This window comes from Mustela lutreola, chromosome X, assembly GCF_030435805.1.
Source record: "Mustela lutreola isolate mMusLut2 chromosome X, mMusLut2.pri, whole genome shotgun sequence".
Classification (NCBI taxonomy): domain Eukaryota; kingdom Metazoa; phylum Chordata; class Mammalia; order Carnivora; family Mustelidae; genus Mustela; species Mustela lutreola.
Window position 1 is genome coordinate 101312256 of NC_081308.1, and position 22550 is coordinate 101334805.

At 40.2% G+C, this 22550-nt stretch overlaps 1 protein-coding gene across 3 annotated transcripts in view; it reads right to left on the bottom strand.

Annotated features, from left to right (window-relative positions):
• Window positions 1-22550, bottom strand: part of KLHL13 (kelch like family member 13) — a 202966-nt gene that overhangs the window by 99177 nt on the left and 81239 nt on the right. For 2 of the 3 annotated variants that reach the window (XM_059157701.1, XM_059157695.1), the window contains exon 2: window positions 19884-19957. The exons of the other annotated variant lie outside the window; for it this stretch is intronic. In XM_059157701.1, the coding sequence (XP_059013684.1) occupies window positions 19884-19933 (50 nt within the window). In that variant the 5' untranslated portion in view covers window positions 19934-19957. The remainder of the gene's footprint in view (window positions 1-19883; window positions 19958-22550) is intronic. 3 annotated transcript variants of the gene reach the window in all.

Consider the following 22550-nt stretch of genomic DNA (forward strand, 5'->3'; position numbering starts at 1 on the left):
ACAACAAGATGTATGCGAGGTAATGGACCATCCAACAGAAGGGTAGGAATCATTAAAAATTATGTTTGTAAGGGAAAATATGACAATAACTTCAAAGTCAAAATATAGAGAATGTTCATTCCCTTCCCCTTTCTGAAGAGTTTAGTCCGAAAGCCATTAGTTAAAGTAAAGCAAAGAAGGCATTCTGGCCTAGGTGAGGGTTGTGGGGGGCAGAGAAAGCACCTTATGGGGCTTCAAGGGATGAGGGTCCCTGTGGTATTGCTGGGGGCGCAACACAGTGAGTTTCACCAAATGAGAAGGGTATTCATGCAGAGGGACAGCAGCCTCAGATGGGCAGGGACTGTTGCAGGCCAACATTTGAGGAGGTAAAGGGCAAGGATGCATCGGTAGGGTCCTGAATACCTCCTACATACAGGGGCATTGGTCAAATAACGAGACACCCATTTGTTTCTCAATGTTAGAGATGAAGGGGTGAATACATGGAAATGGAGAAATCTAGAATGAGCTCCATGGCATTGGACTGAGACTTGAGGTATTGGTGAGAACTCATGGTTTTCAATATATAAAGCTACTGAAATAAAGATGTATATATGTGCGTATAAATATTCATACCTACATTTCCTAGCTCCGCCCACTGAAAGGGCTCAGGGACAGCAGTGAACACACATTAGCAAGCAGATTTCGGCTGTAGATACCATTCTCCACGAAAAGGAACCAGGATGGCTGATGCCAGGGCTAAGGCAGAGAAAGTCCAAGATGAACCATAATGTACGGATGTGCTCAGAAAATAAAAGATAACTCAAAATGTAAGGAAGAATGATGGGAACATGTCAAAAGGACGTAGAAACCAACCTGAATGGGTCCCTACTGGCTGAATCGGGGGGCCATTTGGCATCAAAACAAGTACAGACTGTAATTCTTTGATTAAATTGGGAACCTGTGACTACATACTGATACAAATAAATAAATGAAATACATGAAGAACAATATATTTACAGACCCTCAACATCCTCCCAATACCCCGCCCCAAAATATCACTGATGAGAACAAGCTGAAAACGTAGTTCTACAGAGGAGAAGCTAACAGACACCACCTTAAGCCACCTAACCTCATCAGTATGGGTCAAATCAAAACCACATGTCACCTGATAGGCTGCCGTGAGTATACAGCATCATCACCGTGCAATTCCTGCCAAAGCAGCAAAACCTGAGTATAATCATGAAGAACCACTGAGACCAACCCAAACTGAAAAACATTCTGCAGAATAACTGCCCTCGAGAGCCCTCAAAAGTGTTAAGGTCAGGAAAATCAAGGAAAGACTGAGGAAGTGTTCCAGATGGAAGAAAACCGAAGAGACATCGCAATTGAATGCAATGCATGACGCTGAACGGGAACTTTCTGCTATCAAGAACACTTTGGGGATAATTAGAAAAATTTGAATAGACTTGATTAGAATGTAGTAATGTATTAATGTTCATTTCCTGATTTTGATGGTTGAATTGAGGTTATATGGGAGAATGTTCTTATTTATAGGAATTATACTCGAGAGAATTCGGGGCTGATGGGCACCGAGTCAGGGGGAAAAAAAGTTCTGTGTCCTGATCCTGCAGTTTTTCTGTTAATTTGAGATGTTTCAAAAGAAAAAGATTCACAAGGAGAAAAACGCTAATATACGTTTTGGCACATACATACAATAAAATAGTTCTTAGGATGAGGCTGACAACGACTACAAGAAGAAATGACATTTGAGTGCTTATTATGTTCAGACAGAGTTTGAAGTACTTTATAAGCATATCTCATGTGATGCTATGTAGTATGATGTTGAAAAGCAATGAGGGCACAAAATAGACTCTTGTCATACTGAGTGAAAAATGCAAATACAAAAGGGTATGGATTATATGAGTCCATTTTTATAAATCGACCACACACACATTTTATACATATATAGATCCAAATATCAACTGATTGAATTATGAATGATATAAATTTTCTTATTTTTCATGTGTACTTTCTAAGCTTTAAAAATAATTTTTAAAAGTTAAAGAAGATAAAAATAAAAATAATGACCAGGGCGCCTGGCTGGCTCAGTGGAGGAGCATACGACTCTCGATCTCAGGGTTGTGAGTTTGAGCCCCACGCTGGCAACTTAAAAATAAACTCTTTAAAAAAATAAAAAATAACAATGGCCATATTAATTTTGCAATACAATCTATTTTAAAATTTACAGTTGAAAACAATATATACTAAAAACATGGGGAAGATGTTACAATTATATTATTATTAGAGAAAAGCATGATACAAAGCTACGTACAAGGGAGGAGTAAAAGAGTAGTGAAATTTGAATAATGGGATAGGAAATTATTTCTTATTTATACTTTCCTCTATTTTCTAAGTTTTCTACTAGGAATACAGATGAACATTATAAAAAAACTGTTCTTTTTCTCATTCGGTGACTAGGAAGACCAGTAACAATATGAAAATTGTTCACGGTATCATGTTTGTAAGAAAGACAAAATCTTGGGGCACCTGGCTGGCTGAGTTGATGGAGTGTGCGGTCCTTCATCTCAGGGTTGAGCTCAAGCCCAACTTTGTATGTAGAGCCTACTTTAAAAAAAAAAGACAAAATTGTACAAAATCATGATAACTATGTAAAATATATGCATGGAGAAAATTGAAAGGTAGTATACCAAGATGGTAACTGGTTTATATTAGGCAGGGTGAAGTAATGTGTGATTTATGTTCTTTTCTGCATTTTCCAAAACTTCTATAATTTTCATATACATATATCATCTTTAATGTGTGGAAATTCTCTTAATAAGCAAAAGAAGTACATGGGAGTATTGGGATAAGCATTAATGATGAGTGCTTTTAAAAATAATGTTTACAGTCGGAAAAGGGCCATTCATCTTAATATCCTCAGAAGAAAAAGACACAGCATGGAATGACTGGCATGGAGAGTGGGTGTAACAGGCAAAATAACGTCCCTCCCCCAAAGCTCGCTACTTCCTAATCCCTGGGACCTGTGATTATGTTACCTCACATGGCAAAAAAAACCTTGCAGATGTAATTAAGTTTTACGAGATGGAGAGATTATCCTAGATTGCCCAGTTGGGCTAAATACAATAAAAAGGGGTCATTTAAATTAGAAGAAGAAAGCAGGAGAGGTCTAAGGGATGAGATGTGAGAACTCAACCTACAATTGCTGACTCTGAAGGTGGAGGAAAGAGACTCCTGCAAAGGAATACAGGCAGCTTCTGGAAGCTGGGCAAGGCAAGGAAATGGATTCCTCCAGAAATAAAGGTGGTCCTGCCTATATCTTGGGGTTCGCCCAATAACCTTCCAAACTGTCAAACAATAAATCTGTGTTGTTTTAAGCGCTGGGTCTGTGGAAATTTGTTACGGCACCAAGAGGACATGAACGCATGGGGTTATGGATAGCTAGGGGGGAAAAAAATCTGAGTTTAGCGATTCATTTTAGTGAAAACAAAGTAACTGAGGCAGGAAAGTGAGTTGAAACTGAATAAACAATGTTGTTAATAGCAACATTTTGTACATGTTACATTTTCCCTATGTCATTTGATAGTAAATATTTCAGCCTGTTCTTTGGGTGTAATCTGGATGTAAATGGGTAAGTATAGGCTTAAGGCCAAATGATACACCAGAAATGCACTCATAGGAAAGGGTAGGACAGACTGGGTTGAGTTTCCCTTCTATTTCAATCCAAGTCCCTACTCCCCACTGATCATTAGAGTAATACTTATTCCCTATCCAACCCACAGAATAGAAACTACTTGAATTACATAGCCAAAAGAAAAAGTATTTTACACATAAAAACAATGATAAAGGCTATACCAATTTACCTGTAAATATTAAATGTATGGGGTGCCTGGGTGGCTCAGCTGGTTAAGCGACTGCCTTCGGCTCAGGTCATAATCCTGGAGTCCCGGCATCGAGCATTGGGCTCCCTGCTCAGCAGGGAGTCTGCTTCTCCCTCTGACCCTCCCCCCTTCGCATCCCCCCCCTCTCATTCTCTCTCTCTCTCTCAAATAACTAACTAAAATCTTTTTAAAAAATGTATCACAAACACTGTATAATACGGAAAATCTGACAAAATAGCTTTTAGTAAGGAAGTCTGTTTTTAATACTTGAAATAGGTAAAATGCAGCTTTCTGATGTTTAACTGACACTCAAGTATATCAGAAAACAGGGAGATTCATGTGTTGGCTGTTTCCCTTGCTAGGTGAACTTCAAGAAGCTCTCTCACCTTTGCATATCAGATTCCCTATTTTTTTACATTTGAGGGTTGAACATTATCTCTGCAGTCTTCTCCTATCTCTACAGAAATGTAGGCTGGTATTTGGGGAGCCACAACTATAATTAGCAAAACGAATAAGTGTAACTGTGTTTTTCAACTCCTTTCAAAAAATCAGGGTGAACTGATTCAGCATCTACCTTCCAGGGAGAACAAAGTAATTCAAGCATATCACCTCATTAATTTTTGAGGGAAGGGGAAAGTATTTCTGTTCAGAAAACAAGGAGAAAGAAAAAGAAACTGCTAGCCGATTCAATAAATTGCCTCCATTACAAGATGGCAGCGCCAGGACCAAAAAACAGGGTTTCTCAAGCTCCAAACTCAGTTCTGCATTCTGCCTTTTCCACAGAAGAGTCAGTCAGGGAAATGAACTATGTGTAAGGGGAATGCGTAGGAACACAGGCTCCAGAGCTAATGTTGAAGTACTTCCCCTTCACATGACACGGTCAAAGGATGAAGGTAACAGGACGGGGGCAGACTGCACTGCCTCAGGGAACCCAGAGAGAAAAGTGTGTTCTGGGTGGCCTCCCAGTGACGTGAACAGCCACTGAAGCCTGGAGAAGGCCAAGAACGGGAGCTTCGTGAAGCCTGACAGACCTGCCAACTCTGGACAATGGCTGATCTCAGACAAGTTCAGACAAAGTTACATAAGAGCATTTTCAATAAGGTGCCAAGGAAAAATAAACAACAATGTCAAAGCTCCTGTCAAAAAGAACATCAAGTTTAATCTGAATTCACTCTGCTGTCTCTGTTATTATGTTCCTCAGAAAAGAGATTGCTAAGACTACCAGAAGATTTCTTCCTGGCTGTCTCTAGCCTGTATCTGTGTCCGCCATGCCATGCTGTACGGATACAGGGAAAGTGTCTTCGCCTCCAGGAGAATTGGTTTCATAACATACTGTGAAGAAGGAGATCCTGAGGAAGGGAGGAGGATGCATTTCTTTTCCTTCAATGACAGGTTAAGGCCTTGGGCTCTCAGAGGAGCCCCAGAATAGGGCTGTCTAAGGTTCACAAAGTTCATATTGCCATAGCTCGATGCCAAAGGCAGGTACGGAAACTCTAATCCACTGAAAGGGTAGAGCTTCCAAGACAGAGTAAAGGTATCACTCTTTTTCTGCTCCTTTCAATCCAAAATGAAGCATGGTCCAAAAAAAAAGGTACTTTTTTGTTTGTTTGTTTGTTTTAAAGCTTTTAAAAAAAGATTGTATTTATTTGACAGTGAAAGAGAGAGAGAGAAAGAACAGGCAGGGAGAGCAGCAGGAAGAAGGAAAAGCAGGCTCCCTGCTGAACAGAGAGCCCGACATGGGGCTCGATCCCATGACCCCGGAACCATGACTGGAGCCAAAGGCAGATGCTTAACTGACTGAGCCACCTGGGCACCCTTAATAAAAAAGTGTTGACGGGTGCCTGGCTGGCTCAGAGGGCATAGCAAGTGACTCCTGATCTCAGAGTTGTAGGTTCAAGCCCAATGTTGGGTGTAGAGCGCATTTAAAAATAAAATCTTTTTTTAAAATAAAATCTTTTAAAAAAAGATTTTATTTATTTGACAGAGATCACAAGTAGGCAGAGAGGCAGGCAGAGAGAGAGAAGGGGAAGCAGGCTCCCCACCAAGCAGAGAGCCTGATGTGGGCCTCGATCCCAGGACCCTGAGATCGTGACCTGAACTGAAAGCAGAGGCTTTAACCCACTGAGCCACCTAGGCGCCCCTAAAAATAAAATCTTTTAAAAAAACAAGTGTTGGGGGATTGGGAGTAAAAATACCACACAACACCAGTAACTAGCAAGACAATGGAAACCTCTGTTTTCTGGCAATTTTTGAAAAGCATCCACATGCATTAAGGCTCTGAATTATTTCATGGGTCCATATGCCTTGTCACCCAAAATAGAAACAAATGTAACCCAAAATAGAACGTGACCCAGCTGTGCTTCAGGAACCCTTGGAAATTTGACATCATCTTTTAACACTCTCCATGCAATTGCATTTGCTGGGAAGATGAAAAGGGAGGGAAATGAAAGATAAGAAAAGGAGAGAAGTGAAAAGTTTTAAGAGGAAAAACTTACTTTCATCCCCTTTCAAGTTCCCAATTCATTTATAGCACTGAACCTATCGGTTAGAATGTATGTAGACACCGCCAGTCAGCAGAACTGGCCTGGCCTTAGGGTCAACACCATGGGTAGCAGATATGAAGCTCTTCACAAAACGCAGAAAGCCATTCCTTTTTATTCATGTGCTTCTCACTCTGAAAGATCGTCATGGAACCGGTTACCCATTACCCACGGACCACGTCTTCGCTTGTCAGAGATTAGCGAAGCAGTTAATGGAATGCATTTAGGGAAGGGAACATAGGACGGGTGACACAGGACAGTCAAAACCCCCCTTCTCAGGGAACTCACAACCCAAGGAAGTAGAAAGAGAGGCAGAAGGTTAAAGGCACAAACTTGGGAGCTGAACTTCCTGGATTTGAACTCTATCCACGCATATTAGTGTGTGATTTGGACAACTTTGCTAAACCCTCTGTGTCTCAATTTCTTGTTTGTACAATGAGAATAATGTTAGTAGCTACTTCATGGGAATTATTATGAAAAGGGGATCAATTAATAGGCAGGGTTTGTACCTGGCCCAAAGCAAGTGCTATTTAAGTGTTAGCTATTATAAGGACAATTGCCAATGGAACTATGAATACTATTTACTGGGATGCAGATCGCCACTACCACCACCAGAGAAATGAGAGTCGTTGGTAAGGAAGCCATAAGAAAGGACCCCAAATTCTACTTGGAAGAGGCAATAGGGTACACAAGCTTCACAGACGAGGGGACACTTGTGCTGAGTCTTGAAGGATAAACAGGCATTTATCCTTGGGCCAAGAATGAGAGAGAAGGCATACCAGAAAAAGGGATGGAAATATGAGGGACTATGTCACCTTCCAATGTTAGGGGAATGTTGCAACGCGTGCTCTAGGCAGAAGAGGAGGCTGGTGAGATGGAGAGGAATGGCACGAGAGGCCCTGTCACACCGTGAGTCACTGAAGAGATCTAAACAAGGAAATGATACAAACACATTGACATTTCAGAACGATCATCATGGTTGCAAAGGGAGGGCTGGACCAGAGGGGGAGGTAGGGGAGGAGAGGACCGGAGAAATAATTTGGAAAGAGAAATAGGACCTGGTGACTGGCTAAATGTGTGGGATGAGAAAGAAAAAGAAGTGTCCAGGATGATGCTTCAGTTTCTGACTCAAGCCACTGAGTGAGTGGGGGATCATTAAACAAACCCAAGACTAGAGAGCAGGAGACAGGTGCTGGGAATGGCGATTCTATGGGTTTGGACCCACAGCGCTTACAATACTGGGGAATCTTCCCACGGAATAAACACTCATGCATTTCAAAATATTAACGGTGATTCAGAAAAGTGGGATCATACTTTTCCAAATACTTCACAGTGAGCATAAATTATACAATAGGGTGAGGAAAACTTTAAGACAGATATATGAATGGGCTGTCTTCTCCAACTTCCCACTAAATGTCAAACAGACAAAAGAGTGAGGAAAACCAGCACCTGCATGGCAACTGAGAGTTGGCGAAGGTGCTGTTCCTTTCTATTGGGGGTCCCTTCTGAACTGTGCCAACCCCAGCACCTCTTCTGAGTTCATACCAAGTCAGAAATGACAATGCCCAGAATATCCTAGAAAGCCTACATGCCACGCTCAGCCAACACGGTACACTCCATCCTTCTTGCTGCTGTGACATTCCTACAAACTCAGTGGCTTTAAACAACACAAACTGACTGCCTTACAGTCCTAGGGGTCAGAGATCTAAAATCAAGGTGTTGGCAGGGCTTCAGGGGAGAATTTGTTTCCTTGCCTTTCCCAGCTTCTAGAAGCCACCTGCACTTTGTCGCTTGTGGAACCTTCCTCCATCATCAAAGAGTATAGCTCTAACTTCTGTTTCCATCATCCTATCTCCTTCTTCTGACTCCGACTCCTCTCGCATCCCTCTTAGAAACTGTCCCTTGTGATAACACTGGGCCCCTTCGAGATAATTCAGGATAACCTTCTCATCTAAACTCGATCATGTCTGTAAAGTCCTTTTTGCTATGTAGAGTATCAGTCACAGGTGCTGGGCATTAGGATGTGGGCCTTTTGAGGGGCCATTATTCTGACAACTACAGGTAGTATTTGCAGATTTCTTCACTGTAAAGGTATTTTTTCTTTTCCACATTCATTTCTTTGGAAGTGGATCAGGAAGTCCACTCAAGTGGACTCAAGGGAGGAGGGAGATGAAGTTCTGCTTCATAGAACACATACATACATATAAAACTTGGAATTCCTCTGTAAGGAAGATTTGGGTCTTCTCCCTCATTAATTTTTTTCTTAAAAAAAAAGATTTTATTGATTTATTTATTTGAGAGAAAGAAGAGTATGTGTGTGCAAGTAGTGGAGAGGGGCAGAGTGGGAGGGAGAAAGAGAGAAGCAGACTCTGGGAGGAGTGTGGACCCCAACACAAGGCTCGATCCCAGGACCCTGAGATCAAGACCTGAGCCAAAACCAAGAGTCGGATGCTCAACTGACTGAGCCACCCAGGTGTCCCTCATTTACTTGTTTCGATCATTTATTTCTCTCAGTATTGACTTGTAGGTAAAAGTCTGAGAAAGGGGCTGGATTAGTACCCAGGAGCACATGGAGAGGGACAACAGTTAATTCATTCACTCAGCAAATATTCGTTGAGCAACTAATATGTCCCAGACTTGGCTGGCTGTGAGTAGTTATATTAAAGCAATCAGTAAGACAGACAAATGACTGTCCTCCTACAGCTTTCATTCTAGTGAATGGTGGTAAATAATAAAGAAAGGAAGAAGCAAAGATTGAAACTAGAGAAAGACAACTATCATATGATCTCCCTGATATGAAGAAGATGTGATGCAACATGGGGGCTTAAGTGGGTAGGAGAAGAATAAATGAAACAAGATGGGATTGGGAGGGAGACAAACCATAAGTGACTCAATCTCACAAAACAAACTGAGGGTTGCTGGGGGGAGGGGGTTTGGGAGAAGGGGGTGGGATTATGGACATTGGGGAGGGTATGTGCTTTGGTGAGTGCTGTGAAGTATGTAAACCTGGTGATTCACAGACCTGTACCCCTGGGGATAAAAATATATGTTTATAAAAAATAAAAAATTAATTAAAAAAAAAGATTGAAACTAAGGGGATGTGTCACTACACAGGTAGCCATTTCAGACTGGGTAGTCAATGAAAACTTCTCAAAGGAGAGGCCTTTTAAGTGGGGATCTGAAAAGAAGAGCTAGCTACACAAAGACCACAGGGAAGGATGTTTCAAAGGAACAGCCAGTACAAAGCCCTTCTGGGAATCTTTCTTCCTTTGAGAATAAATAAACAGAAAAACAGCAAGCATGGGGCCAATGAAAATGTATTGAGAAACAAGGAAGAGATTTGTCATCATAAACACTCAGGGAAAGAGCAAAACTCTGCAAATGCTTTCATATAGTAGCCAGAGAACAATGTTGAAAGCCTCTGGCACATTCAAGGAGAATAAGAAAACATGGCCTCAATCAAGCAGGAAGAGGAAGTCAAATGTAACAAGATCGGATGAGGAAAGTTATACATTCTATCGGTCAGCTGCAAGGAAACTCAAGGAGAGTCACAACCAAAATGTGCATCAGTGGGAGGAAAGAGATTTGATACAGTAGAAATCAAATTCATGAAATGGAAGGAAAAAAGATAAAAATTAAAGCGAGGAGAGAGAGGCCCCTGGGTGGCTCAGTCTACTTAAGGGTCTGCCTTTGGCTCAGGTCATGGTCCCAGGGTCCTGGGGTCGAGCCCACATCAGGCTCCGTGCTCGGCGGGAAGCCTGCTCCTTCCTCTCCCGCTCCCCCTGCTTGTGTCTCCTCTCTCGCTGTGTCTCTCTCTGTCAAATAAATAAATAAAATCTTAAAAAGAGAGCAAGAGAAGAGAAAAGATATCATATATGGAAGACACTACAACTAACCACACCCCAAAGTGGATTCAACCTAAATACGAAATATTTTGTCCCACGGAAGAGTTTCTACTTTGTAGCTACTATGTCTCTAACAAGTTTGTACTGACCTGTGAAAACGCTAACAGTACAACTAAGAAAGCTAGCAGGATATAGACCTGATCTACAGTATATAAAACAGTGAATGTTTCCATTTACTGAACATTTACCATGTGCTAAGGACCTGACTCTCTTGAAAACATTTTACTTTATCCTCAGAGCAATCCCACAGAGTGATACTATTTTATTTGATAGATGAGGAAACAGACTAAAAGAGGTTAAGAAACTTCCCCAAGTTCACCCAGTTACTGAAAGTGGCAGAGCTTGATTTGAACCTGTATTTGGCAGACTTCAAATCCTCTGCTCTTAACCATGACACTGAAACCAGATCATGTTCTGTAATTACAAACGCAATTCCATTTAGAGAAGCACCAGAAGACTAGAGCGGAAATGCCCCAAGGGGTTAATAGCGATTACTTGAGGTGATTATTTCCACTGTGTATGTATAATTTTCTCTTCCGTACTGTTCTATAATAAATACTTGTAGAGTCAAAAAACAAAATGGTGGAGAAGGGGAATAAAGAACTTTTTAGTCTGGGACTTATGAAAAAAATATGTAGACTTGAGATACAAATGCTAAGGTCTTCAGCCTATCATCTGAGATTGAGGAAACAGTTGTAGAGGAGCTTGTCTAGAAAGATGTGTGTAGAATATGTACAGAATTATGGACAGCAACATTCAAGATGTAGGTAAAGAGGACTAAGGGTAGTTATTCCTCTTCCCAGGAACAGAAATACTATCCATGGCCTGGAAATTCCTCTACATGGATCAAACACGCAACATTACTAATAAGTCCATGTCCTTTGTAGAAGAGTACATGAGTCTTCAGTGACAGGAACAAGCATGCTGACAAATTGCACAGGCATCTATGGCGATATGTTACAATAATAATAATGCGTAACCCAAAGCTACAAAATACCTGGGCCGAAAGAGAAGTCCATTACATAGAATGTGACCGGCCTCAGACATTCAGGCATTACGCTCTTCTATTATAACCCTTAATGGCATCTTCTAGCCTAAGGTTTGAGTTTATGATCATCATTGCCTCACTTACTTTAGCAAAGGAAAAGCTAGATCCTCGTGAGTTTTCAAGCCTTAAAAAGCACAGAAAAACATATCTGTGTGGAAGTTCACAAAATGATGAAAATAGTAACAAAAGGGCTTATCTTCAATGACTGATCATCTTTGAATTTAACCAAAGATGTGTTTACTGGGGCACGGGGGTGGCACAGGCGCTTAAGCATCTGACTCTTGGTTTCAGCTCAGGTCAAGATCTCAGGGTCTTGAGACTGAGCCTCAGCATGGAGTCTGCTCGAGACTCTCTTTCCCTCTCCCTCTGGTCCTTCTCCCTGCGTGAGCGTGTGTATGCTCCCTCTCTAAAATAAATAAATTTGGGCACCTGGGTGGCTCAGTCAGTTAAGTGTCTGCCTTTGGCTCAGATCATGACCGTGGGACCCTGAGATCAAGCCCCAAGTCAGGCTCCCTGCTCAGCCTGCTTCTCTCTCTCCCCCTGCATCTCCCCTCTGCTCATTCTCTCTCTCAAATAAATAAATAAAATCTTTAACAAAAATAATATAAAAATGGGGCACCTGGGTGGCTCAGTGGTTTGGGCTGCTGCCTTCGGCTCGGGTCATGATCTCAGGGTCCTGGGGTCGAGCCCCGCATCGGGCTCTCTGCTCCGCACGAAGCCTGCTTCCCTCTCTCTCTCTCTCTGCCTGCCTCTCTGCCTACTTGTGATCTCTGTCTGTCAAATAAATAAATAAAATCTTTTAAAAAAATAATATAAAATAAATCCTTTAAAAAAAAGATGTGTTTATTTATCACCTACTATGTGCTCAGGCTTAGTAATATAATTCCAGGCTTTTAAAACTAAAAGGAAGGAAAGGATCTTCCAATTCTTAAATTTTATGGATGAGGGCAGTGCTTGACAAAGAGTAAGGGCTCAACATTTTAAAATACCTAATGAACTGAATCAAAGCCCCGTGTTCCCCTTGAACATCACACACTATTAAGAAGTAATTATATACAACATCGGTTTAAAAAAAAAAAAAGCCTAAACTTATTCCTAGAATCTGCACTGAATTTCATTAGCCTATTTTACAATTTTAATGACTGTAACTTAATATTCAATTACTTAACTATAAGTAAGACCTGACTGTGGGAAACAAAACTACCCAAACAATTTAACCAAGTAAAATCATCAGCAACAAATAATTTTTCGTGTTGTACATTCTCCAACATTTAAAGAATGCCTATTATGCACAAAATCCTGTAGTATACAGGATTTAAACAAATTAGATATACTCTCTTAAAGAGCCCTGATAATGATGATGAAAGCACAGACATGCTGGAATTACTTTAGTGCCGAAGAGCACATGATAAAATTCACTGCAGGGGTAAAATAGTCCAGAGGCAAAAGACATGTTATTGATCATCTACTTGCATCAATCAAGGAAGGCTTTCGGTGGGACATGGAATTTTTAAAAAAATTTTTTAAAAGATTTTATTTATTTATTTGACAGACAGAGATCACAAGCAGGCAGAGAGGCAGGCAGAGAGAGAGGAGGAAGCAGACTCCCTGCTGAGCAGAGAGCCCGGTGCGGGGCTCAATCCCAGGACCCTGGGACCATGACCTGAGCCGAAGGCAGAGGCTTTAACCCACTGAGCCACCCAGGCGCCCCAGGACTTGGAATTTGATCTGCGTCTTGAAGAACAGTTGGAATTTCAATAGTCAGAGATGGGAAAAGGCAATCTGGGTGGCACTATGAGCTTAGCAATTTTAATAGATCACTTTGACTAGAGTGGGAAAAATCTAGCTGAACACCAAATGTTGTCAAATTTACTCTGAAATATTTCACAACTCCATCTCCACCTGTCTCTTTTTCCATTGACCTCACCTTTGTTCAGACGCTCCTTTAAAAAAAAAAAAAAGATTTATTTATTTATTTATTTGACAGAGAGGGAACACAAGGAAGGGGAGTGGGAGAGAGAGAAGCAGACTTCCTGTCAAGCAGTCAGCCCCATGCAGGGCTCGATCCCAGGACCCTGGAATCATGACATGAGCCAGGCAGATGCTTAATGACTGAGCCACACAGGTGTCCCTGTTCAGACGCTCCTCGTTTCTTATTCTGACCACTATGATAGCCACCAGCCGGCAGGGTACCATGGATTATCATTCACAGCTATATCCCTAATACCTTTCTTGTAAGTGGTACGTGATATTTGTTAAAGGTATGGAAACCTTATTGCACAGTGTTTGGCACTCTTTTGCCTGTATTGCAAGTGCCAGATAATATTTTATACTGTGTTTTATTCAGCACAGTACTTCTAGAAAACTGGACCACTGTCAGAGCTTTACACCTCATTGCAGAATTCCTTATTAGAGCTAGGAATCTCCTAAAAACACATCGCCACCCCAGTAACAAATGGGTGACTCTTACCACCACATGCCTTCCCAGACTTGACTATAATGCGTGAGTGAGGATGGCACCCAGAGAGAGATCTTGCTCTGAGCAAAGGAAGCCACCTACCGCTCACCTTTCTCAGAGCTTCCTGGAAACTTCTGGAATAAAACTCCAGATAGGGTAAAACATATGCTGAATGGCAGATGGCACGACTAAAAACATCTAAGGCAAGAAAGAGGTTAATGCTCTGTTGTGCTGTCGCCACAGCCCTTAATTATCTTTCTATATGCTTTATTAATTTTTCATAGCAATTTTCTCCAATATATATTTTTTCTCTGGCCCTACCCCTACAACCATCAAAATATAAGCTCAGTGAAAACAAAGTCATTTTTCATCATATTTTAGCACATGAAAGTGGTTAGCATTTAGCAACTGAAGAGTGGATGTTGAATTATAAATCGAAGAAACTTAGATTTTTTTTGATTAGCAATTACTACATGCCAGACATAGTGTTATGGAATGGGGATATACTGCTTTAATACACCCATTATCTTATTTGAATGATTACTTTTATTTTTTTTAAAAGATTTTATTTATTTATTTGACAGAGAGAGATCACAAGTAGGTAGAGAGGCAGGCAGAGAGAGAGAGGAGGAGGAAACAGGCTCCCTGCCGAGCAGAGAGCCCGATGCGGGACTCGATCCCAGGACCCTGAGATCATGACCTGAGCCGAAGGCAGCGGCTTAACCCACTGAGCCACCCAGGCGCCCTTGAATGATTACTTTTAAAAAAGATTTTATTTATTTATTTGACAGACAGAGATCACAAGCAGACAGAGAGGCAGGCAGAGAGAGGGGGGAAGCAGGCTCCCTGCTGAGCAGAGACCCCCCCGATGCGGGGCTCGATCCCAGGACCCCGGGACCATGACGTGAGGCAAAGGCAGAGGATTTAACCCACTGAGCCACCCAGGCGCCCTGAATGATCACTTTAAATTCATCTTAAATCTACATAATAATTTGGGAAAAGTTGATTTTTTAATACAGGATCATAGTATGCCTGCTTTCTTGAATTTTTCAATTTCTTTAGATAGGTTTGAGACATTTTCATTGGGATTATTACTACATATTTATGGTTTATGGTTTTTGTAAATGGATTTTTATATTTTGTCATTTTATCTTTTAAATGGCTACTTTTGGTATAAATAAAAGGTACTGGTTAATTTTTACCTTATATCCCACTACTTTTTTTTTTTAAGATTTTATTTATTTATTTGACAGACAGAGATCACAAGTAGGCAGAGAGGCAGGCTGAGAGAGGAGGAAGCAGGCTCCCTGCTGAGCAGAGAGCCCGATGCGGGGCTCGATCCCAGGACCCTGAGACCATGACCTGAACCGAAGGCAGAGGCTTAACCCATTGAGCCACCCAGGTGCCCCCCCACTATTTTTTTTTAAGCACTCATTAGCATTCTATCAGCTAAGAAGTTGTTTTTAAGTCTTAGCTTTTGTAGGTACATAGCCTATGTTCTAAAACTTGATCATTTTTTTGGTCTCCTCCTTTCTGTTAGTTATGCTACTTTATTGATACTGGTCAGAATTTATAAATATGTGTTAAATAATGATGACTATAGGCATCTTTGTTTTGTTGTTGCTTATGGAACTATTCTTACATTAAGTATGACGCTGGACTATTGGTTTTAAGATTTTTTTTTTTTATTTGACAGAGAGAGATCACAAGTAGGCAGAGAGGCAGGCAGAAAGAGAGAGAGGAGGAAGCAGGCTCCCTGCTGAGCAGAGAGCCCGATGCGGGACTCGATCCCAAGACCCTGAGATCATGACCTGAGCCGAAGGCAGTGGCTTTACCCACTGAGCCACCCAGGCGCCCCTGGACTATTGGTTTTAGAGAAGTAATTATTTTTCTTGTTAAGAGAGGAAGTTTCTATGACTTTTCTTTAAATTTATTTTTTAAGGTAATCTCTATACCCAACATGGGGTTTGAACCCACAACCCTGGGATCAAGAGTCATGTTCTATGGACTGAGCCAGCCAGGCACCCCTCCTATTTTTATTCTTAAAGTGGGCACTGAGTTTTTTTCAAACACCTTCAGCATTTATTTTCTTCAAGATTTTAAATTTTTTTTTTTTTAAGATTTTTTATTTATTTATTTGACAGAGAGAAATCACAAGTAGATGGAGAGGCAGGCAGAGAGAGAGAGAAGCAGGCTCTCTGCTGAGCAGAGAGCCCGATGCGGGACTCGATCCCAGGACTCTGAGATCATGACCTGAGCCGAAGGCAGCGGCTTAACCCACTGAGCCACCCAGGCGCCCTGTTGTTGTTGTTTTTTTTAATGAGATCTATTGATAGAATGCCTCATATAACTCTCATAGTATTAAACAATTAACACTCTGGGATAAAACATTCTTAGTCACAAAGGGTCAATCTCTGCATATATTCCTAAATGTGTTTGGTTTATACTTTATTTACAACCCAAAACTGATCTATAATTTGTGTACACAAACAAGCAACATTATTCTCAGATTTTCATACCTCAATTATCCAGCATCATAAAATGAATGGGGTCGTTTTCCATCATTTTCTATGCCCTCAATCAGTTTCTTTAATATCAGAATTATCTGATTCTTTCAAGGGAGCTTTATTTATAATAAAGATTGTAATAGTAGGAAACCACAGGTCACTGGTTTATAAACTAGGAGTTATACAACTAGTTGCTTATGCCTTGTGAGGTATGGCTTAGGTTATAACTCAGTTCCCTTGTCATGTACAAAGATGTTAATTTAAAATTAAAACTACAAAGAGACTTTTCTTTTATAAAGTGTTCTTATTAATTATTCGGATTCTAAGTGAAACCTAGGACATAAGTTCATTTCTTTGGTTTCTGGTCAAGAAAGCACTTATAACATGAAGGCTAAAACTTTAAAACTTCAGGAAGAAAGCCTAAAATTTGAGAGAGCAAAGATTTCTTGGCTAAGATACAAAAAGCATGAGCATAAAAGAAAAAATAATAAATTGAACTTTGTAAAAATTTAAAAAATTCTGCTCATCAAAAGAAAATGGGATGGCAAGGCAAAGATTGGAAGAAAATATAATGCAATATATTAAAATATTCAGAATAAGCTTAACAACTCCTTAACTGCAAAAAAATAACCACCCAATTTTTTAAATGGGCAAAGTTCCTGAACAGATACTTCTAAAAGATAAATAACAAATAAACATAGGAAAATATACTCAAAGTTATTACACAAGAGGAGAATGCCAAGTGAAATCCATTATGAGAAACCACTACACACCCAACAGAATGGCTAAAATTAAAAAGGTTAATAACAAGGGGAGCCTGGTTGGCTCAGTCAGTAGAGCATGTGACCCTCGGTGTCAGGGTTGTGAGTTCAAGCCCCACCTTGGGTGTGGAGCCTACTTAAAAATAATTAAACAAAATTAGATTTAAAATGCCAACAACACCAATAGCTAGTGAGGATTCTCACTTGTCACCAGTCAGAGGAGAAAATGATATGATCACTTTAGAAAAGGCTTTGGCAGCGGCACCTAGATGGCTCAGTCAGTTAAGCATCTGACTCTTGATTTCAGTGCAGATCATGATCTCAGGGGCCTGGGATTGAGCCCCACATCAGACTCCACATTCAGCACACAGTCTGCCTGTCCTCTCTCTGCTCCTCCCCTGGCTCACTCTCTCTCTTTCAAATAAATGAAATCTTAGGGAAAAAAGTCTTTGGCAGTCTACTAATGCTAAATAAATTATAAATGCTACATAAAATAGATTTAATAAATTCAAATAAAATTAATTTAATAAATAATTTATGTTCATATTTTAGATACATATCCAAAGGAAATTTTGTGGCTATATATAGCCACAGAAAGATCTGTACAAAAATGTCAAGAGCAGCTTCATTCATAATAGCCAAGAAATGGATGCAACTTAAGGAACTATGAACAAGAAAATGGATAACCAAATTGTGGTATAGTTTTAAAAAAAAAAGGAATACTCCACAGCAATAAAATAGAAAGAATTCCTGATACCAGCAGAAATGATAAATTTCAAAATCATTACTTGGAACTAAAGAAGCCAGGCACAGTGTCTGACTCCATTTACATGAAGTTCAAGAAGATAGAGGATAGAGACTGGAAAGGGGAATGAGGTAACTCTCTGGAAGGATGGAACTGTTTTATATCTTGATCTGAGTCATGGCTACCTGGATGTATGCAAGTGTAAAAAACTACCATGATGACTATTTAAGTGTTTGTATATTTTACTGCACTTAATTATACCTCTAAAGAGAAATATGTATTTTTAAGTGTTTGTATGTTTTACTGCACTTAATTACAACTCTATAAAAATAATGGAGGGGCACCTGGGTGGCTCAGTGGGTTAAAGCCTCTGCCTTCAGATCAGGTCATGATTCCAGGGTCCTGGGACTGAGCCCCGCATCGGGCTCTCTGCTCAGCGGGGAGCCTGCTTCCCTTCCTCTCTCTCTGTCTGCCTCTCTGCCTGCTTGTGATTTCTGTCAAATAAATAAATAAAATCTTTAAAAAAATAATGGAAATAAATTCAAGTATACTATGACTCCCTCAGTTACTGACTTGACCTTTGGAAGTCCTGCCCTCCTACTCTTTCCTCTTCCAAATGCATGATAGAGACCCTCCTACTCAGTGGCGCTTGGCCTTTGCAGACTCAACTCACCAATGTGAATTCAACCCCTAGTGTACACACCTTATTCTTTTCTTCTCTCTTTTCACCCAACATGCCCACACATTATTCCTGCTAGGATTTCCTTGCTTTCTGCGTCTCTGAGCAAGCTTACCTTACAGCCCCCTTGACCACAGGAGAGTACACATTCCTACCAACAGGCACCCGTCATATATTTCCGTAGTAGAATTACTATGTAAAAGCCTGAGTATTACGATATCTGGCAAATAACAATGACTTTACATATGTCCCCTTCCTACTTCAAACTCTCCCCTCTTTGCATATTCTTTTAAGACACCTATTTTAAAACATCAGAATTCAGAAACACAATGCTGTATTTCAACATAGTTAAAAGCCTCACATTTATGTTTCAGGAAGAACACCAATATACCGTGCATTGCTTGCCAAGCTCTCTCTCTCTCCACACCCCACAGACACAAGTCCCAAACAACCCTGATGTAGGTAATTTTATCCCTAATTCATAGATGAGGAAGTTAAGGCACTGAGCAATTAAGACATTTGGCCAAGTCTAGATGACTAGTAAGTGGCAGAGCAGTGATACAGACAACTCCTGCATATTATTTCAAAGGATTCACGCAAATCATGCAATTCAACTATTAGGACTAAGGGATACTCTTGCACACTTACAAAGCAAAGGCTACGTTTCTTTAAACCATGAATTTAAAACCATAAGTAGTCAGAGAAAGCTCGGAATTTCCCAAAACTCTCTGAAAAAGTTTTCACTGGATTTTTAAGTAACAGAAATGTACAACCACAGGGCAATACTATTAAAAAAAAAAAAAAACTTGGAGGTGAACCATGAGAGACTATGGACTCTAAAAAACAATCTGAGGGGTCTGAATTGGCAGGGGGGGTGGGAGGTCGGGGTACCAGGTGGTGGGTATTGGAGAGGGCACGGATTGCATGGAACACTGGCTGTGGTGAAAAAATAATGAACACTGTTATGCCGAAAATAAATAAAAAATAAATTTAAAAAAAAAACTTGGTTGAGACATCTGTTCTTAAGCAATGGATACCTGTATTTCTTCACTAACATGCTTTAAGACTAAAAAATAAGTCAATAGATCTATTTATTGAATGTCACGTGGTCACAATTTACATCGAGCATGTTTTTTAATTATATTCTCTATTTCTTCATTAGCTCAGAACACACAGTCGCTATCACGCTCTTCATTCCATCTCTTTGTCACCCAGTCATTCTTTTACTCACTCACATAGCGAATATTTTATGTTAACCCAGGCATTCAACAAATATTCATTAAGCAGCAACGATGTTAGGCACATAAATAGGCAGGAGAGACATTATAGAAATTATAAGGTGAATTGCTTCCATAAATATACCGGTTACGGAGTATTGCAGCGACTGACTCCCCTCTATGAAGATGATCCATCACCTCTAACACTTGGATAATGACCTGTTCAGGAGGAAAAGAAGTCGATATTTACTATAAAAATCAATACTAGAACTTTCAGTTTTCAATTATGCTATCTATGTAATATTTTATATAATCTGTGACAGAAAGACAAAAACGTATGTCTGTGGTCCCCGTGTCCATATTCTAGCTTATGAAAATTTAAGAAAAGGGAGAACATTAAAGGGACTGAATCTGCAACAAATTAGCTACCAAATTCCACAGGGGCTCATTAAATAGCATTGACTGCGTTTTCCTTTCGTGTCAAATCATTAGAATAACAGCCCAGTACAGGGGAAGTTGGATGAACCCTGAGGAAACCTGAGGAGTCTGGGTGAAGTTGGGAGAGACAGGAGGAGAGAGGGGTGGAAACATTTGCCAGGTAGAGACACAGACGCACTGAATCCCGAGTTCCCAGGAGCACATGAGGCCTCAAAAGCCCATAAGCAGGGCCCAGAGTTTTAGAAGAAGTTGGTCACAACTAAGACTAGAAAGTCCATATAAGATTTTGAAATCTTAAAGACATAAAATAGGTAGTGGGGGTTGTTTTCTTGATCTGGACTGAAATTTTGTTGGGGGAGGTAGGTTTTTTGAATGGGAAAAGAGCTGGTGAGGTGGTAGCAAACGAAATCTAACATATTGCTTCTAGTCATGTGAATGCTTTGTATTGGAGATAGTATATGTCGAGGGTTCTATTAATTTCACATATATTGGGACGCAGAAAGGTATAGTTTACTTAAATGTTTCTGGTTAATAAAATCAACTGATTGCACTGGGGAGATAAAAATATAGAGTATGAATTTATTTTGTTCATATAATTATGTCTGTTATAAAGCTATGTGAAGATCTAAAATAAAAATAAAAATAAAATAAAAATAAAGGTTCTTTTCACTGTTCTCTACCCTCTTCCTGTCTCTTCATTTGGGGTCAGAGCAAAAGATGTAGAAGGGGGAAAAGTACTCTGTTTCTTGGGTCTTCATAATTCTAAAAAAGAAACAAATCAAATGACAATATAGGATTTTTATTTATGTATACAATCATATTTTCTGTTATTATAAGAAATTGAGTAGGCTAGATGAAAAAATAATTTTTTTAAGCATCTCAAAATCAACTGACCTTTGGACTTACCTTTTCTAAAAGTGCTCATGTGGTGAGAGAATTTTAAGGTGTTGAGAAATTATACTTTTTTAGAACATGTGCCAAGAGAAAAACATCTAGATTATTATTAGGAATTTGGGAATGTGAAAATAAATAACCCATGCCCCTTTTCATTAATTGCATCTAGAGGAGAACATATAAGTCCCCAAAGTAGGTATTCAAACTCTCACCCAACCCCATTGTTTTAACCAATCTGTCTATTGCCTCTCAGAGTCTGTGGCTCTCCCATTCAAATTACCCAGATAATAAACCTCTGGTCTCCTGAGGGGACGGAGTGGATGAGAGGACATGGGACCCCAGCCACTTACTATAAAGACTTTCAAAGAACAGCCTACATTTTCGATATCAAGACTTATTCCTGCCTTCCACAGACCAGCTATCCCCAAGTCTTGAATTATTAAGAACTGTATGGGAAGAGTCAATTGGTTTTTCTCAAAAGTTTGTGTAGGGGGAGATTCTCAAGTTGTTAACTGCCTTTGACTAAATAAGAAATTAGTTTAAACCTTAAAATTGTCAATGTTGCCCCTCCCGTTCTCTTTTGGCCTTTGGAATTTTTCCATTTCTTTCATTTCATTTTAATGAAGTTAGGAAGGGAGAGGAAGTAAATGATGGAAACAATGATCAATTTACACAAGATTTAACTGAAAGCTAAAAAAAAAAAAATAGCTAAAAGATGAACTAAAAGTTGCTGTTTTTCAACCAGGGAATCTGTATGATCAAATCTGTGCATTAGAAAATTAACACAGCTTGCAACGTGGGGGCAGATCAGAGAGAGAGAAACTAGAAGTATGAGACCAGTTAAGAAACAACTTTCAGGGGCACCTGGGTGGCTCAGTGGGTTAAGCCTCTGCCTTCGGCTCAGGTCATGATCCCAGGGTCCTGGGATCGAGTCCCACATCGGGCTCTCTGCTCAGTGGGGAGCCTGCTTCCTCCTCTCTCTCTCTGCCTGCCTCTCTGCCTCCTTGCGATCTCTGTCAAATAAATAAATAAATCTTAAAAAAAAAAAGAAGAAGAAACAACTTCCATATTCAAGGCATGAAATAAGAGCACAGACCAGAGCTGTGGGAATAGCCAGGGAACACTAGGACCTCTGACTGACAGATCACTGGGAGATATTAAAGGGATAAAGTGACATCAAAGACAAAATCTATGTATGTGCCTGGGGGAAATGGTGATGATAGCAGGTAAGGCAGGGTAGAGGGAAGACGGAAAAATACCAGAAGGAAGCAGAACAAAGGTTTGGTGCAGACACACTGAAGTCCTCTAGGACACACCGTACAGCATCTAGCAAAAAACTGGATCTATACACCTAGATTGAGACTGGCACTAGAAATAAAAATATGAGGATATTTGGCCAGATAAGTAAGTGCTGAAGTAAAGAGACTGGGAAATATTCCCCCAGAAGTGTATTTGCCACGAGACGGTGGAATCCCAAAAA